At 43.4% G+C, this 20,459-nt stretch overlaps 1 protein-coding gene across 1 annotated transcript in view; it reads right to left on the bottom strand.

Moving 5' to 3' along the window:
* LOC112238700 (nectin-1) overlaps positions 1-18,862 on the bottom strand; it is a 160,638-nt gene extending 141,776 nt beyond the window's left edge. The window contains exon 1 of the mRNA XM_042296551.1: positions 17,959-18,862. Within this exon, the coding sequence (XP_042152485.1) occupies positions 17,959-18,004 (46 nt within the window). The 5' untranslated portion in view covers positions 18,005-18,862. The remainder of the gene's footprint in view (positions 1-17,958) is intronic.
* Between the last annotated feature and the right edge of the window lie 1,597 nt (positions 18,863-20,459).

Genomic DNA, 20,459 nt, shown 5'->3' with positions numbered 1-20,459 from the left:
AGAGGTGTACAACACAGAATATGAGAGGTGTACAACACAGAATATGAGAGGTGTACAACACAGAATATGAGAGGTGTACAACATGCAGTGTGTTTCTTACTCCTGGGTCTTCTTAAAAAACTACAAAAGAAAACAGACAGAGAGCTGAGGGCGGCAGAACCCCAGATCAGTGGTTAAATTCGCTAAATGATTACATATCTAGAGCCAGACAAACTACCATTGGTTCTGAAGTACAATTATACCAGAGATCATTTTCTAAATGTTTAATCCAACTAAAATGAGGATTTGAAGCTGGGAAAATCTCCGTAACCTGCCACACACAGAGAGAGGCTGATATCTTGACTGTATCCCAAATTGCACCCTATTCCCTATGAAGTGCACTACTTTTGACGAGGGCTATTGTTAAAAGTAGTGCACTATGGAATAGGGTGCCATTTTGGTACGTAACCCTAGAGAGTTTATTGATATCTATATGGGTGTATATAGATTATACCACCAGGGGGTAAAGAGTATTAACTACCAGTACCATTTTACTACTGCAAAACACAGTGTTGAAAAGACAATGCATTCCTTTCAAAACCTTAAATAACCAACGCTGAGTTAACTAGTTAAATAACCGACGCGGAGTGAACTAGTTAAGTAACCGACGCAGAGTTAACTAGTTAAATAACCGACGCTGAGTTAACTTGTTAAATAACCGACGATGGGGTAACTAGTTAAATAACCGACGCAGAGTTAACTAGTTAAATAACCGACGCTGAGTTAACTTGTTAAATAACCGACGATGGGGTAACTAGTTAAATAACCGACGCAGAGTTAACTAGTTAAATAACCGACGCTGAGTTAACTTGTTAAATAACCGACGCTGGGGTAACTAGTTAAATAACCGACGCTGAGTTAACTTGTTAAATAACCGACGCTGGGGTAACTAGTTAAATAACCGCCGCTGGGGTAACTAGTTAAATAACCACCGCTGGGGTAACTAGTTAAATAACCGCCGCTGGGGTAACTAGTTAAATAACCACCGCTGGGGTAACTAGTTAAATAACCGCCGCTGGGGTAACTAGTTAAATAACCGCCGCTGGGGTAACTAGTTAAATAACCGCCGCTGGGGTAACTAGTTAAATAACCGCCGCTGGGGTAACTAGTTAAATAACCGACGCTGGGGTAACTAGTTAAATAACCGACGCTGAGTTAACTACCTAAATAACCGACGCTGGGGTAACTAGTTAAATAATCGACGCTGAGGTAACTAGTTAAATAACCGACGCTGGGGTAACTAGTTAAATAACCGACGCTGGGGTAACTAGTTAAATAACCGCCGCTGGGGTAACTAGTTAAATAACCGACGCTGAGTTAACTAGTTAAATAACCGACGCTGGGGTAACTAGTTAAATAACCGACGCTGGGGTAACTAGTGAAATAACCGACGCTGGGGTAACTAGTTAAATAACCGATGCTGAGTTAACTAGTTAAATAACCAACGCAGAGTTAACTAGTTAAATAACCGACGCTGGGGTAACTAGTTAAATAACCAACGCGGAGTTAACTAGTTAAATAACCGACGCTGGGGTAACTAGTTAAATAACCGACGCTGGTGTAACTAGTTAAATAACCGCCGCTGGGGTAACTAGTTAAATAACCGACGCGGAGTTAACTAGTTAAATAACCGACGGTGAGTTAACTTGTTAAATCTCACATCTGTTCTCTGGTTTTCAAAATGACTCGGATCTCATTTTGAAATGACTGCCTTGCCATGCAGGGTGAGAAATGGAAGTGAGAGTCAGTTCTGACAACATCACAGCATTAAGGTCTACCTCCTCCTGTCAAAATGTCACCCTGGGTCTCACTTACAGACAACCTGAGAGGATAGAAGCAGTTTAACGATGGTGTCTAGTCTGAATAGAGGCAACATAGCCTCCCTCCCTCAGAAACATAGTGGTATGTTAAAAACCGCAGATTGTTGAAACCTGTAAACAAAGAACTACTCAAAGAAAGCTTCACCCTGTTGAAATCTAGTTAATCACACTGTGGACATTTCCTGCAAAGCCAATGAGTGGGAATGGGGTCATACTGACTATCTGGATGACTGTATTGTTCTCTCTGCCCCCTTGTAGACAGACAACACATTCAGCTGGGGGTGGGGGGTTACAATAGGTATTCAGACAGACAACACATTCAGCTGGGGGGGGTTACAATAGGTATTCAGACAGACAACACATTCAGCTGGGGGTTACAATAGGTATTCAGACAGACAGCACATTCAGCTGGGGGTTACAATAGGTATTCAGACAGACAACACATTCAGCTGGGGGGTTACAATAGGTATTCAGACAGACAACACATTCAGCTGGGGGGTTACAATAGGTATTCAGACAGACAGCACATTCAGCTGGGGGTTACAATAGGTATTCAGACAGACAACACATTCAGCTTGGGGGGTTACAATAGGTATTCAGACAGACAACACATTCAGCTGGGGGGTTACAATAGGTATTCAGACAGACAACACATTCAGCTGGGGGGTACAATAGGTATTCAGACAGACAACATTCAGCTGGGGGGTTACAATAGGTATTCAGACAGACAACACATTCAGCTGGGGGGTTGTTACAATAGGTATTCAGACAGACAACACATTCAGCTGGGGGGTTACAATAGGTATTCAGACAGACAACACATTCAGCTGGGGGGTTACAATAGGTATTCAGACAGACAACACATTCAGCTGGGGGGGTTACAATAGGTATTCAGACAGACAACATTCAGCTGGGGGGTTACAATAGGTATTCAGATAGACAACACATTCAGCTGGGGGGTTACAATAGGTATTCAGACAGGTATTCAGGTATTCAGAAAAAGTAAGCGTGGGTCATAAGCCATAACAAACCCGACAGAACGGAAACACAGAGAACAGATTCCGTTTAAGTCGAGCAAGATTCCAATATTGGATTGCATTCATTACCCCTGGTTTGATTTCCACATGTCTAATTGATTTTATTTAATTAAGATGAGAGAGAGGGATTAGCTGATTGGCAGATGACAACCGTCCTTCACAATAGCCACAAACAGGTGCTCTACCGTATAGTAGGGCTGGGCGATACAGCACATTCATTCCATTCATTTGAATGGATGTTTTTGTGTGATATTCCAAATGCCTGTATCACAGAATCATTTTTTTGTTTGTATTTTTTTGTTTTTATGAGCGTTTTTATCAGCTTGTTCTCATGTTGTCTTTTTGGTCTCGTCTCCTTCACTCCTTCTGTGCTGTGCACCTTCCCATTTACACCAGAGATCTGTATATTGTGACGAGATGCTCATGTCGCCACGCTAACAATGAGAGTCGTTGTCCTAAAGGTGGGAAGGCAGGAGACAAGCTTAGGTCCAAACAACCCCATAGAGACAAATTGTGCTTATTTTGGACAGATGTTTGGCAAGAGTGAAACCTCTCGCTTCGACTTTTCCTCCTAAACCCCTCCCACTACCCCTCACAACAACAAAAGGTGAGAGATCACTTCTTCTTCTCTGACAAACGGTTTCAACTCGTGGTTTGTATTTGAGGTTTGGTCCAACAGAATAGGTCACATGGACACACAAACACATGGAGACATTATTTTCCTGTGTATTCGAGGAGAAGTTAAACAGGGTACGGTTGGAAAGGTTATGTTTCAACTCTTCAAATGTTGAGCAGAGCAGAAACTACTAAAACGGATGTACCAATGAATATTCATTCTGGATAATGAATGCTCCCGTTTGTCACGCATTACGGTACCACGTATTAGTCAAATCCAGGTTATTATACCAGCTGTTTGGATGACTGTGTTTTATAAAATGTGCAATAAGCATAAAACAATTATATAAAGGAATTGGCAACTCGTTGTCATTCTGAGAAATAACGTAGGCCAATTGATTTCAGCATGTGAACGAAGTGGACAGGCTAGCCTGCTGTTCAAACAGTCGGAGACTGACAGAAGTGGACAGGCTAGCCTGCTGTTCAAACAGTCGGAGACTGACAGAAGTGGACAGGCTAGCCTGCTGTTCAAACAGTCGGAGACTGACAGAAGTGGACAGCCTAGCCTGCTGTTCAAACAGTCGGAGACTGACAGAAGTGGACAGGCTAGCCTGCTGTTCAAACAGTCGGAGACTGACAGAAGTGGACAGGCTAGCCTGCTGTTCAAACAGTCGGAGACTGACAGAAGTGGACAGGCTAGCCTGCTGTTCAAACAGTCGGAGACTGACAGACGTGGACAGGCTAGCCTGCTGTTCAAACAGTCGGAGACTGACAGAAGTGGACAGGCTAGCCTGCTGTTCAAACAGTCGGAGACTGACAGAAGTGGACAGGCTAGCCTGCTGTTCAAACAGTCGGAGACTGACAGAAGTGGACAGGCTAGCCTGCTGTTCAAACAGTCGGAGACTGACAGAAGTGGACAGGCTAGCCTGCTGTTCAAACAGTCGGAGACTGACAGAAGTGGACAGGCTAGCCTGCTGTTCAAACAGTCGGAGACTGACAGAAGTGGACAGGCTAGCCTGCTGTTCAAACAGTCGGAGACTGACAGAAGTGGACAGGCTAGCCTGCTGTTCAAACAGTCGGAGACTGACAGAAGGGTGTGTTCATAACAATTCAACTGGTTTGCCTTGTTAGCTGAATTCAGACCATGTGAAATTATACCCAGATCCAAGTTGGTTCAACTTGAAATATAAATATTAGCTAGTCACTAGCACGTGGGTTTGTGCTTGAGAGATTGTTTATGAGACCTGTGTTCATTTTCAATAATGACTGCTACATTATTAGTCATTATTCATGGTTTCTCTAATGCTTGCTACATTATTAGTCATTATTCATGGTTTCTCTAATGCCTGCTACATTATTAGTGAATGGTCATGGTTTCTCTCATTTCTGCTACATTATTAGTCATTATTCATGCTTTCTCTAATGTCTGCTACATTATTAGTGAATGGTCATGGTTTCTCTAATTTCTGCTACATTATTAGTCATTATTCATGGTTTCTCTAATGTCTGCTACATTATTAGTGAATGGTCATGGTTTCTCTCATTTCTGCTACATTATTAGTCATTATTCATGGTTTCTCTAATGCCTGCTACATTATTAGTGAATGATCATGGTTTCTATAATGGCTACTACATTATTAGTCATTATTCATGGTCTCTATAATGTCTGCTACATTATTAGTCATTATTCATGGTTTCTCTAATGCCTGCTACATTACTAGTCATTATTTAGGGTTTCTCTAATGTCTGCTACATTATTAGTCATTATTCATGGTTTCTCTAATGTCTGCTACATTATTAGTCATTATTCATGGTTTCTCTAATGTCTGCTACATTATTAGTGAATGATCATGTTTCTCTAATGCCTGCTACATTATTAGTCATTCTTTAGGGTCTCTCTAATGTCTGCTACATTATTAGTCATTATTCATGGTTTCTCTAATGTCTGCTACATTATTAGTGAATGATCATGTTTCTCTAATGTCTGCTACATTATTAGTCATTATTCATGGTTTCTCTAATGTCGGCTACATTATTAGTGAATGGTCATGGTTTCTCTAATGTCTGCTACATTATTAGTGAATGGTCATGGTTTCTCTAATGCCTGCTACATTATTAGTCATTATTCATGGTTTCTCTGTCTGCTACATTATTAGTGAATGGTGATGTTTCTCTAATGTCTGCTACATTATTAGTGAATGGTCATGTTTATCTAATGTCTGCTACATTATTAGTGAATGGTCATGTTTCTCTAATGCCTGCTACATTATTAGTCATTATTCATTGTTTCTCTAATGTCTGCTACATTATTAGTGAATGGTCATGTTTATCTAATGTCTGCTACATTATTAGTGAATGGTCATGTTTCTCTAATGCCTGCTACATTATTAGTCATTATTCATGGTTTCTATAATGTCTGATACATTATTAGTGAATGGTCATTGTTTCTCTAATGTCTGCTACATTATTTGTGAATGGTCATGGTTCTGGTATTTGTTGTTACAAAAATGTCATTTTTATAGAAGACCTGAAAGACAGATCAGTGATTATTGCAAAATAAAGGCAGGTAAAACTATTTTGATAAAATAATTAAATGATTCGTGGGACTTATGGTTGTTGGACTAGATATAATATCACAAGTTCTGAATTCATTACATTATTGCTGTTTAAATGCAGGGTATTTGGTATTTAATTGTACAACAAAGCTAATTTAGAAACCCTTCATGAAAACCTGCTCCAGAGGTGAGGTGAAGGTTCCCCCTTCCAACGGGACAACGACCCTAACCACACAGCCAAGACAACGCAGGAGTGGCTTTGGGACAAGTCTCTGAATGTCCTTGAGTGGCCCAGTCGGATTTGAACCCGATGGAAAATCTCTAGAGAGACCTGAAAATAGCTGTGCAGCGACGCTCCCCTTCCAACCTGACAGAGCTTGAGAGGATCTGTAGAGAAGAATGGGAGAAACTTCCCAAATACAGGTGTACCAAGCTTGTAGCATCAAAGTGGTCTGAATAATTTCCGAATGCACTGCATATCATGAATCGCCCATAAATTTGAAAAAAAAAAATCAAGATATGAGTTTTAGGCCATATCACCAAGGTCTACCTTACAGTAACCTATAACACAGTCTACCACTACCTTAGACTATAAAACAGTCTACCACTACTTTATAGACTATAAAACAGTCTACCACTACCGTATAGACTATAACACAGTCTACCACTACCTTATAGACTATAACACAGTCTACCACTACCTTATAGACTATAAAACAGTCTACCACTACCTTATAGACTATAAAACAGTCTACCACTACCTTATAGACTATAAAAAGTATACCACTAACTTATAGACTATAACACAGTCTACCACTACCTTATAGACTATAACACAGTCTACCACTACCTTATAGACTATAACACAGTCTACCACTACCTTATAGACTATAACACAGTCTACCACTACCTTATAGACTATAAAACAGTCTACCACTACCTTATGGAATATAAAACAGTCTACCACTACCTTATAGACTATAAAACAGTCTACCACTACCTTATAGACTATAACACAGTCTACCACTACCTTATGGAATATAAAACAGTCTACCACTACCTTATAGACTATAACACAGTCTACCACTACCTTATAGACTATAACACAGTCTACCACTACCTTATAGACTATAAAACAGTCTACCACTACCTTATAGACTATAAAACAGTCTACCACTACCTTATAGACTATAAAACAGTCTACCACTACCTTATAGACTATAAAACAGTCTACCACTACCTTATAGACTATAAAACAGTCTACCACTACCTTATAGACTATAAAACAGTCTACCACTACCTTATAGACTATAAAACAGTCTACCACTACCTTATAGACTATAAAACAGTCTACCACTACCTTATAGACTATAAAACAGTCTACCACTACCTTATAGACTATAACACAGTCTACCACTACCTTATAGACTATAAAACAGTCTACCACTACCTTAGACTATAAAACAGTCTACCACTACCTTATAGACTATAAAACAGTCTACCACTACCTTATAGACTATAAAACAGTCTACCACTACCTTATAGACTATAAAACAGTCTATCACTACCTTATAGACTATAAAACAGTCTACCACTACCTTATAGACTATAAAACAGTCTACCACTACCTTATAGACTATAAAACAGTCTACCACTACCTTATAGACTATAACACAGTCTACCACTACCTTATAGACTATAAAACAGTCTACCACTACCTTATAGACTATAACACAGTCTACCACTACCTTATAGACTATAACACAGTCTACCACTGCCTTATAGACTATAACACAGTCTACCAAAAGAGGACATCCAAGTTCATGGCCAATTGTATAATACTTACAATCCTTTCAATAATATTCCAGGCATCATTTCGATAGCTGAATGGGGCCTGACTGTGTGTTTGGGCAGGCAGAGACGTCAGAGTCCGAACTCAACATGTTGTATATCACTTGTGCTTCAAAGACAGCAGGCATTCATGAGGAGAGCCCTTTAACCCTGGGGTGAAAGCCTGGATTCTGGTCTTTGCATGTCAAAAAGCTGGGACCACAGGGGGAACAAAAGATTTGAAGGGAGATTTTCTTCTACCAACAGGACGTTGCAGTGACTCATCAAGGAACCATGTAGCTATAGATGTGACTTAAACTTACAGTATGTCACCATATCCTTACAACATTCAATAACGTAGGGCTCTATTCAATGTGTATCGCTGAACGTCATTTCTTACTGACACGATATCTGCAGAGTTTAACATGAATGCTGTCTCTGCTTATACGGGAACATTGTCTTTACATTTCAATCAAGCTGCAGGGGTCGAGTTACAGTTCAGAGATCTGGACTTTCAGAACACAGACCATAAAAAAAATCTGTGTTTTACATTGAAAGTAAAGTGTGTTTTTGCTTTAGTGTAGTGACCAGGGGTGAAGCTAGACGTGACTAGGGGTGAAGCTAGACGTGACTAGGGGTGAAGCTAGACGTGACTAGGGGTGAAGCTAGACGTGACTAGGGGTGAAGCTAGACGTGACTAGGGGTGAAGCTAGACGTGACTAGGGGTGAAGCTAGACGTGACATGGGGTGAAGCTAGACGTGACATGGGGTGAAGCTAGACGTGACTAGGGGTGAAGCTAGACGTGACTAGGGGTGAGTGACCAGAGGTAAAGCTAGACGTGACTAGGGGTGAAGCTAGACGTGACTAGGGGTGAAGCTAGACGTGACTAGGGGTGAAGCTAGACGTGACTAGGGGTGAAGCTAGACGTGACTAGGGGTGAAGCTAGACGTGACTAGGGGTGAAGCTACACGTGACCAGGGGTGAAGCTAGACGTGACTAGGGGTGAAGCTAGACGTGACTAGGGGTGAAGCTAGACGTGACTAGGGGTGAAGCTAGACGTGACTAGGGGTGAAGCTAGACGTGACATGGGGTGAAGCTAGACGTGACTAGGGGTGAAGCTAGACGTGACTAGGGGTGAGTGACCAGAGGTAAAGCTAGACGTGACTAGGGGTGAAGCTAGACGTGACTAGGGGTGAAGCTAGACGTGACTAGGGGTGAAGCTAGACGTGACTAGGGGTGAAGCTAGACGTGACTAGGGGTGAAGCTAGACGTGACTAGGGGTGAAGCTAGACGTGACTAGGGGTGAAGCTAGACGTGACTAGGGGTGAGTGACCAGAGGTAAAGCTAGACGTGACTAGGGGTGAAGCTAGACGTGACTAGGGGTGAAGCTAGACGTGACTAGGGGTGAAGCTAGACGTGACTAGGGGTGAAGCTAGACGTGACATGGGGTGAAGCTAGACGTGACTAGGGGTGAAGCTAGACGTGACTAGGGGTGAAGCTAGACGAGACTAGGGGTGAAGCTAGACGAGACTAGGGGTGAAGCTAGACGTGACTAGGGGTGAAGCTAGACGTGACATGGGGTGAAGCTAGACGTGACTAGGGGTGAAGCTAGACGTGACTAAGGGTGAAGCTAGACGTGACATGGGGTGAGTGACCAGGGGTGAAGCTAGATGTGACTAGGGGTGAAGCTAGACGTGACATGGGGTGAAGCTAGACGTGACTAGGGGTGAAGCTAGACGTGACTAGGGGTGAAGCTAGACGTGACTAGGGGTGTAGCTAGACGTGACTAGGGGTGTAGCTAGACGTGACTAGGGGTGAAGCTAGACGTGACTAGGGGTGAGTGACCAGAGGTAAAGCTAGACGTGACTAGGGGTGAAGCTAGATGTGACTAGGGGTGAAGCTAGATGTGACTAGGGGTGAAGCTAGACGTGACTAGGGGTGAAGCTAGACGTGACTAGGGGTGAAGCTAGACGTGACATGGGGTGAAGCTAGACGTGACATGGGGTGAAGCTAGACGTGACTAGGGGTGAAGCTAGACGTGACTAGGGGTGAAGCTAGACGTGACATGGGGTGAAGCTAGACGTGACTAGGGGTGAAGCTAGACGTGACTAGGGGTGAAGCTAGACGTGACTAGGGGTGAAGCTAGACGTGACTAGGGGTGAAGCTAGACGTGACTAGGGGTGAAGCTAGACGTGACTAGGGGTGAAGCTAGACGTGACTAGGGGTGAAGCTAGACGTGACTAGGGGTGAAGCTACACGTGACTAGGGGTGAAGCTAGACGTGACTAGGGGTGAAGCTAGACGTGACCAGGGGTGAAGCTAGACGTGACATGGGGTGAGTGACCAGAGGTAAAGCTAGACGTGACTAGGGGTGAGTGACTAGGGGTAAAGCTAGACGTGACTAGGGGTGAAGCTCTGGACTGGGTACTGTCGCCGGACTCTGGACTGGGTACTGTCGCCGGACGCTCTGGACTACCGAAGCGCACTGTAGGCCTGGTGCGTGGTGCTGGCACTGGTGGTACTGGGCTGGTGACACCCACCTCAGGGCGAGTGCGGGGAGGAGGCACAGGATACACTGGACCGTGGAGACACATTGGAGATCCAGAACATAGAGCTGGCTCAATACGTCCTGGCTGGATGCCCATTCTAGCCCGGAAAGGAATAGAGCGCACCAGGCTAGAATAGCGCACTGGAGACACCGTGCGCATCTCTGTATAACACGGTGCCTGACCAGTTACACGCTCCCCACGGTAAGCACGAGGAGTTGGCTCAGGTCTCCTACCTGACTCAGTCAATCTCCTCGTGTGCCTCCCCCCAATTTTTTTTTATTTGGGCTGCCTCTAGCCGTGTACCCTCATTTCTTCATATACTCCCCAGGCTACGTCCAGGGTCCTGCTCCATCTAGTATTTCCTCCCATGTCCAGGATCCTTTTCCGTTCCAAAATCTCTTCCCAAGTCCATAACGTCTGCTCCTCCTTTTCACGCTGCTTGGTCCTGTTATGGTGGGTTATTCTGTCACGTTCGTCGTAACGAGGAGACCAAGGTGCAGCGTGATTGGAATACATTCTTCTTTTATTTAAATGAGGAACACAAACGAACAAAACAACAAAACGAACGTAACGCTATAAACAACTAGTGCTGACATGCAACTACACATAGACAATAACCCACAAAACCAAAATGGAAATGGCAACCTAAATAGGACGATAGACAGCTGCCTCTGATTGGGAACCAATTCAGGCCACCATAGACCTACATTTACCTAGACAAACCAAAACCCCATAGCTGTACAAAAAAAAACCTAGACTAGAGAAAAACACACATACCACCCTCGTCACACCCTGACCTAACCAAAATAATAAAGAAAACAAAGATAACTAAGGTCAGGGTGTGACACCTACGTGGATATCAGGGAGACACAAACCCACGTGGATATCAGGGAGACACTAACCCACGTGGATATCAGGGAGACACTAACCCACGTGGATATCAGGGAGACACAAACCCACGTGGATATCAGGGAGACACTAACCTATGTGGATACCTGGGAGACACAAACCCACATGGATATCAGGGAGACACAAACCTACGTGGATATCCGGGAGACACAAACCTACGTGGATATCAGGGAGACACAAACCTACGTGGATATCAGGGAGACACAAACCTACGTGGATATCAGGGAGACACTAACCCACGTGGATATCAGGGAGACACAAACCCACGTGGATATCAGGGAGACACAAACACACGTGGATATCAGGGAGACACAAACCCACGTGGATATCAGGGAGACACTAACCCACGTGGATATCAGGGAGACACTAACCCACGTGGATATCAGGGAGACACAAACCTACGTGGATATCAGGGAGACACAAACCCACGTGGATATCAGGGAGACACAAACCCACGTGGATATCAGGGAGACACTAACCTACGTGGATACCTGGGAGACACAAACCCACATGGATATCAGGGAGACACAAACACACGTGGATATCAGGGAGACACAAACCTACGTGGATATCAGGGAGACACAAACCCACGTGGATATCAGGGAGACACAAACCTACGTGGATATCAGGGAGACACTAACCCACGTGGATATCAGGGAGACACAAACCCACGTGGATATCAGGGAGACACAAACACACGTGGATATCAGGGAGACACAAACCCACGTGGATATCAGGGAGACACTAACCCACGTGGATATCAGGGAGACACAAACCTACGTGGATGTTTGAAAGACCAACGAGGAGAGATTAATTAATGGTAACTAACTAAAAACTAACTAGGTTTCCCTTTTTATCTGTGGATTCATCGTCAGTGTAGAGAAATGCACGGTTTTGGTTGATTACAAAGAACCAGCTAAAAAGAAGACCATGCCTGTCAGGTAATATAGCAACCCGTAGTTCATCTCCCAGGACAAACCAGCAACAGCAGTAGCTGTACACATGAATGTTTCATGTGTGATTTGACCTGTCTCCAATTTAATATAGTTGGTTTTGGTATTTTAACCTGCGTGTCAAGATCATGTCTGATGTGGATGGACAATGAGACCTCGAACAAACCAACTCCAACGTTCTCCAACATTCCTTCACACAAATAGAATGATGAAACGAAGAACAAGCCAACTCCAACGTTCTCCAACATTCCTTCACACAAATAGAATGATGAAACCAAGAACAAACCAACTCCAACGTTCTCCAACATTCCTTCACACAAATAGAGAGAACTAGGACCTTTTCCACTTACCTTGAATGAGCAGCTTGAAACGCTGTCTCCGGCAGCGTGAATCCCAAGCCCCCCAGAGAACCATTTAATCCTGATCTTCTCTACAAGCACAGTGATTATCTCAATGTACATCAGACAGGGCCGCTTGATCAAAGTAGTGCATCAGTCAGTCTCACACCTCACGTCACAAGGCCCAGTGCAGAGAGCTGAAGAGATGAACATTAGCAGGAGCACCTTAGGACCCTCAGCATACATCCTAGTGCACTACCCTATGGGCCCTGGTCCAAAGTAGTGCACTACCCTATGGGCCCTGGTCCAAAGTAGTGCACTATCCTTTGGGCCCTGGTCCAAAGTAGTGCACTACCCCTATACTTCCTGGTCTAAAGTAGTGCACTACCCCAATGGGCCCTGGTCCAAAGTAGTGCACTACCCCAATGGGCCCTGGTCCAAAGTAGTGCACTACCCTATGGGCCCTGGTCCAAAGTAGTGCACTACCCCAATGGGCCCTGGTCAAAAGTAGGGCACTACCCCAATGGGCCCTGGTCAAAAGTAGGGCACTACCCCAATGGGCCCTGGTCAAAAGTAGGGCACTATAAAGGGAATAGGATGCCATTTGTGACACATTCCGTGTTTATTTCAGGACTACCCAGATGGGAGGAGCTAAATAAACTGTACATTTCGGTGTTCCTCAAGGTTCCGTTTTAGGACCACTATTGTTTTCACTATATATTTTACCTCTTGGGGATGTCATTTGAAAACATAATGTTAACTTTCACTGCTATGAGAATGACACACAGCTGTACATTTCAATGAAACATGGTGAAGCCCCAAAATTGCCCTCGCTAGAAGCATGTGTTTCAGACATAAGGAAGTGGATGGCTGCAAACGTTCTACTTTTAAACTTGGACAAAACAGAGATGCTTGTTCTAGGTCCCAAGAAACAAAGAGATCTTCTGTTGAATCTGACAATTAATCTTAATGGTTGTACAGTCGTCTCAAATAAAACTGTGAAGGACCTCGGCGTTACTCTGGACCCTGATCTCAAGACCATTTCAAGGACAGCTTTTTTCCATCTATGTAACATTGCAAAAATCAGAAACTTTCTGTCCAAAAATTATGCAGAAAAATTAATCCATGCTTTTGTCACTTCTAGGTTAGACTACTGCAATGCTCTACTTTCCGGCTACCCGGATAAAGCACTAAATAAACTTCAGTTGGTGCTAAATACGGCTGCTAGAATCCTGACTAGAACCAAAAAATTGTATCATATTACTCCAGTGCTAGCCTCTCTACACTGGCTTCCTGTCAAAGCAAGGGCTGATTTCAAGTTTTTACTGCTAACCTACAAAGCATTACATGGGCTTGCTCCTACCTATCTCTCTGATTTGGTCCTGCCGTACATACCTACACGTACGCTACGGTCACAAGATGCAGGCCTCCTAATTGTCCCTAGAATTTCTAAGCAAACAGCTGGAGGCAGGGCTTTCTCCTATAGAGCTCCATTTTTATGGAATGGTCTGCCTACCCATGTAAGAGACGCAAACTCGGTCTCAACCTTTAAGTCTTTACTGAAGACTCATCTCTTCAGTGGGTCATATGATTGAGTGTAGTCTGGCCCAGGAGTGGGAAGGTGAACAGAAAGGCTCTGGAGCAACGAACCACCCTTGCTGTCTCTGCCTGGCCGGTTCCCCTCTTTCCACCGGGATTCTCTGCCTCTAACCCTATTACAGGGGCTGAGTCACTGGCTTACTGGGGCTCTTTCATACCGTCCCTGGGAGGGGTGCGTCACTTGAGTGGGTTTAGTCACTGATGTGATCTTCCTGTCTGGGTTGGCGCCCCCTCGGGTTGTGCCGTGGCGGAGATCTTTGTGGGCTATACTCAGCCTTGTCTCAGGATAAGTAAGTTGGTGGTTGAAGATATCCCTCTAGTGGTGTGGGGGCTGTGCTTTGGCAAAGTGGGTGGGGTTATATCCTTCCTGTTTGGCCCTGTCCGGGGGTGTCCTCGGATGGGGCCACAGTGTCTCCTGACCCCTCCTGTCTCAGCCTCCAGTATTTATGCTGCAGTAGTTTGTGTCAGGGGGCTAGGGTCAGTTTGTTATATCTGGAGTAGTTCTCCTGTCCTATTCGGTGTCCTGTGTGAATTTAAGTGTGCTCTCTCTAATTCTCTCTTTCTTTCTCTCTCTCTCTCGGAGGACCTGAGCCCTAGGACCATGCCTCAGGACTACCTGACATGATGACTCCTTGCTGTCCCCAGTCCACCTGGCCGTGCTGCTGCTCCAGTTTAAACTGTTCTGCCTTATTATTATTGGACCATGCTGGTCATTTATGAATCATAATCGGTCGACCTCTACTCTGCAGTACTACACCTCTCTATAGATGTATGCATGTATCAACCAGTAAATTCTCACAACTACACATTTCACACTTAAAAGGCTGAATTTCCAAAGATAATTTACAGGGCGGAAGCTTAAAGTGATTTTAATAATGGCCTGGTATCATTTCAGTAAGCGGTTTCCTCCGGGAGGTACACTACACTGAGACAGAAGACAGTCAGACATGGAGTGTCTCAAATGGCATCCATTTCCATAGGGCTCTTGTCAAGAGTAGCACCCTATATAGGATACAGGGTGCAATTTGGGATATATCCACGGTTTGTAATGAAAGGAAGGAAAGGCTCCATCTAAGTCACAATGCTGAAAACAGGTGGTAGGGTGTAGGGAAGGTGGGGCACGGTTGGTATCCATACCATTCATTCAAATTGCTTGCTTTAATCCTGGATTTACGGACACAGCAAACTCCGCTCTCACAAACACACTGCAGCTTTACAGAGAATTACTGCGTAGTGTATAATCCCTGATTTATGACATCTCTGCCCACAGAAATAAACAAGCCCTATAGAAAGTGATGCATGACTACCCATTGGATGGCCCTCTGTCTCATGTAAATATGCACAAATATATTAATGTTTTAAAAGTCACTCTTCAAACTACAGTAGTATTTCACAATCAAAGATCCCACAGTCAAAAAAATAATAATTGCCACTTCAATGGTTGATTTCTCTTCCAATGATCAATCACTCACCAGTGCATTATAATGAATAAATACTTCATTGTCCCATGGGGAAATAAGATTGGCAAGATTAGTTTAGAACAATAATGTCTTCACTATGTGTCGTTACTGTGTAATTATCTGTTTGTACCAGGAAGAACACATTGGTAGTTTGATGGTTGATGATGTCATCCCTTAGAACAGATGTGGACACATCAAGCCAAGTAGAGGCTGCTATAACTATTCCATTCAGATGGTGTCTGATTAGAGACTGCTATAACTATTCCATTCAGATGGTGTCTGATTAGAGGCTGCTATAACTATTCCATTCAGATGGTGTCTGATTAGAGGCTGCTATAACTATTCCATTCAGATGGTGTCTGATTAGAGGCTGTTATAGCTATTCCATTCAGATGGTGTCTGATTAGAGGCTGCTATAGCTATTCCATTCAGATGGTGTCTGAATAGAGGCTGCTATAGCTATTCCATTCAGATGATGTCTGATTAGAGGCTGTTATAGCTATTCCATTCAGATGGTGTCTGAATAGAGGCTGCTATAGCTATTCCATTCAGATGGTGTCTGAATAGAGGCTGCTATAGCTATTCCATTCAGATGATGTCTGAATAGAGGCTGCTATAGCTATTCCATTCAGATGGTGTCTGAATAGAGGCTGCTATAGCTATTCCATTCAGATGGTGTGAAAACCAGATTATGAACAAGCATAGGCCTTTTTAAATACGTTGTTTCATGTTTAGCATAATGATATGCCCCATTATATAGTAGGAATATGTTTCATTGATGCATGTTATACTAGACAATCTGAAATGGTCCACCCACACAGACAGTGTGGTGAAGAAGGCGCAACAGTGCCTCTTCAACCTCAGGAGGCTTAATAAATTCAGCTTGGCAGGCACCTAAGACCCTCACAAACTTTTACAGATACACAATTGAAAGCATCCTGTCTGGCTTTTTCACCGCCTGGTATGGCAACTGCTCCGCCCACAACCGCAAGGCTCTTCAGAGGGTAGTGAGGTCTGCACAACGCATCATCGGCTGCACACTGCCTGCCCTCCATGACACCTACAGCACCCGATGTCACAGGAAGGACAAAGATCATCAAGGACATCAACCTCCATGAGCCACTGCCTGTTCACCCCGCTATCATCCAGAAAGCAAATTCAGTACAGGTGCATCAAAGCTGGGACTGAGAGACTGAAAAACAGCTTCTATCTCAAGGCCATCAGACTGTTAAATAGCCACCACTACCTGGCTTCCATCCGGTTACGTAACCCTGCACCTTAGAGGCTGCTGCCCCATATACATAGACCTGGAAGCACTGGCCACTTTAATAATGCAACACTAGTCACTTTAATAATGCTTACAACTCATTTGTATATACTGTATTCTATTCTAATGTATTTTAGTCAATGCCAATCCGACATTGATCCATGTAATATTTACATATTTCTTAATTCCATTTTTGTAACTTTTAGATTTGTGTTTATTGTTGTGAATTGTTAGATACTACTGCGCTGTTGGAGCTAGGAAGTACTTCGCAACACCCACAATTACATCTGCTAAATATGTGTATGTGACCAATAACATTTGATTTGATATACAATATAGTAGCATTGTATTGCATTGTTATTTTGTTGCAATGTTTATAAACACGAGAGAATAAGGCATTTTTATAAGTGACATTTCCCCCCAAAATATGTAGTCTATCATCATTTCTACAGCCTTAGAAATAGCTCTAAAATCAGCCAAAAGGTTATTGAACAGAACATAGCCTACTACCTGACCTCCCCTGGTACATTATGTTGATATCTAACTAGGCATACTTCTGGAAGGTTGCGAGCCTTGTGATCACCTGGGCTAAACAAATAGGAACTGCGTCTCGTCATTATGTTATGTTGTATGAACATGTTTATGGGTATTGAGCCTCTACATCACTATCGCCATCTACCTGTTATCACGGTAATTTCACTGCACGTAGCCTGCTGACATGGAATTGTTGTAACGAAATGCAATAGAAATCAATTTGTAAAATAACAAATTATTTGCATTGCAAATATGTGATCTGAAAATGTGTTTAAATATATTCTTAAAATATCGGCTAGGCATATGGCTGCTAATATGAAACAAAAAACATGTGTTTGTTGACATGTAATTCTAAAACCATTCTGCTAAATAATGATACGAAATGACACAACTAGCGTATCCATAGAGAAATAAAACGAATAAAACAATGTGCATTGTATTTCGAGTGCTTACCTTCTATGTTCACAGCCAGGAGGACAATCCAAACACTCGCCAACATCGCCACGGCGCTTCAACTCTCCGGAACTTCTCTGATAGCTTCCCCTTAGTGGACTGGATCAATTCACTCCAAATGGTTTGGACCAGGTATGTTGGGAATACGCCGTTACCTTCAGAACCGATGCCGATTTGGAACTAGTTTCAAGCTAATGAGCCGACGTGGAAAGCATCAATTATTGACTGACTGTAGTTATTCCAACGATCAGTAGCTTTTGAACTACGCACCACGAATCGGTGTCCGTACGGTAGATTGGCGTTGAGATCTGCCGAAGATATCCAAGGAGCTTTTTTTTACGCACAACCGAACAAACGAGATGATGCGTACCTATCTAACGGAGTTAGGTAAACGATGCGGGGGAGCAGAAATCGTCCAAAACAGGTTTCTATTGTGGTCAAGTGTACCTTGGATCCCGTGTCTCATCCAATGCTGCAGGTCGTCACTGCTATTGCTATAGCCTCCAGTATTTTGGGATAGAGGCGAAGGGGCGGGAGGTGCTCGATGCCCGCAATGGCAAGTTCCATGAAACACAATGGATAGTTCAAAATGATTTGCCTCCTTTACAATTCAGATCATATCCAACAGACAGATCTGCAAAGGTCTTCTTCACTTGTTTTTTTTTAACAAAACAAAAGCCGAAGTTCCCTCTTTCTGCCGGCAATGGAATCAGGATTTGTATATGTTTTTTCTCCCTCCGTGGACTCAGAGCAGATTTGTATCTGGTAGTTTATTCGAGAAAAATACTAGGTATTCTTTCATAAAACAGCATGCAATCCCGCTATGCGGATTTCCCCCACATAGACGCCACAACCTGACCTGGCGTAATGTAGCCTAGCTGACAAGCCCCGAGTCAAACCCGAATCGGTGACGTTAGACACCTATGTGAAGCGAGCCACAATAGTGGAATTTGCGGTTCGCCTTCAAAATAAAATTCCCCATTTGAAAGTGATTCAAACGGATACAAATAGTGTAATCATGCCATGTTTGCACCAGATAATGCTAATCAAGGTCTGACTGTTCTTATATAAATTCAACGAAAGACAATGAGTTAATTTTAATCAATTTAAATCGCAATGTGGATGTATTAGATTTAGAATTGCATTGGGGGCATACTTACTGTATATTTCAACCTATGGATTGGTCTATGGTCTCCTGACCCCTCCTGTCTCAGCCTCCAGTATTTATGCTGCAGTAGTTTATGTGTCGGGGGGCTAGGGTCAGTTTGTTATATCTGGAGTACTTCTCCTGTCTTATCCGGTGTCCTGTGTGAATTTAAGTGTGCTCTCTCTAATTCTCTCTTTCTCTCTTTCTTTCTCTCTCTCGGAGGACCTGAGCCCTAGGACCATGCCTCAGGACTACCTGGCATGAAGACTCCTTGCTGTCCCCAGTTCACCTGTCTGTGCTGCTGCTCCAGTTTCAACTGTTCAGCACCTGAGGTGCTGACTTGCTGCACCCTCGACAACTACTGTGATTATTATCATTTGACCATGCTGGTCATTTATGAACATTTGAACATGTCCTGTTATAATCTCCACCCAGCACAGCCAGAAGAGGACTGGCCGCCCCTCATAGCCTGGTTCCTCTCTAGGTTTCTTCCTAGGTTTTGGCCTTTCTAGGGAGTTTTTCCTAGCCACTGTGCTTCTACACCTGCATTGCTTGCTGTTTGGGGTTTTAGGCTGGGTTTCTGTACAGCACTTTGAGATATCAGCTGATGTACGAAGGGCTATATAAATACATTTGATATGATTTGTGGATTATGCCCCCATTAAATGGGGTATCAGCCTGCTCAGTGACACTCACAGAACACAGCTATATAGAGGTTACAGAGGTATTAGCATGTTAGCTCTTATTGCAGGACTGACTGGGAAATCACCATTCCAGTCAATCTATTGTGTGTATTGACATTCATATTGCAGTTTACAGCCTAACCGATGGATGTTGCTCAAATGGAGTATCAGCCTACTTTGTGACAGTCACAGAACGCAACTGTGTAGAGTTTACATGAAGCACAAAATGAAACCTGATTCAAGCCATCTACATTTCATTAGATGGCTTCATTAATTTCATGAATAATTCAAAATGAATGATTACAACAGGCATATCATAAAACTGTATCACTCAACTACATCTTTCTATAACAGGTACTGTGTTTTCTGTCAACTCATACAACAGACGGTCTCTCATTCCCTTGTCGCACAACCGATGAACACTTTGTTCTGAAAGGTTGGGAAAACAAACATACATACTGTACATTGTTTTATTATTTGCAGTTGGTGTGAAAACAAGGCAGATGTTATCGCTAAGAATTAAGAAAGAGCTCGTCCTTGAACTAAGAGACATTTCAGATGATGGGATCAAAGGCTGTCTTGCACTGCAAATAACCCATCGGAGTGGGACTTGTAGCATGCGCAATATCCATGCAATATCCATGCATCCCAGACATTACTAGTGAAGATGG

Source organism: Oncorhynchus tshawytscha, linkage group LG13 (genome assembly GCF_018296145.1).
Source record: "Oncorhynchus tshawytscha isolate Ot180627B linkage group LG13, Otsh_v2.0, whole genome shotgun sequence".
In the NCBI taxonomy this organism is placed as follows: Eukaryota; Metazoa; Chordata; class Actinopteri; order Salmoniformes; family Salmonidae; genus Oncorhynchus; species Oncorhynchus tshawytscha.
Note: the sequence above shows the minus strand (reverse complement) of the source record. Positions and strands in the feature narration are given on the sequence as shown.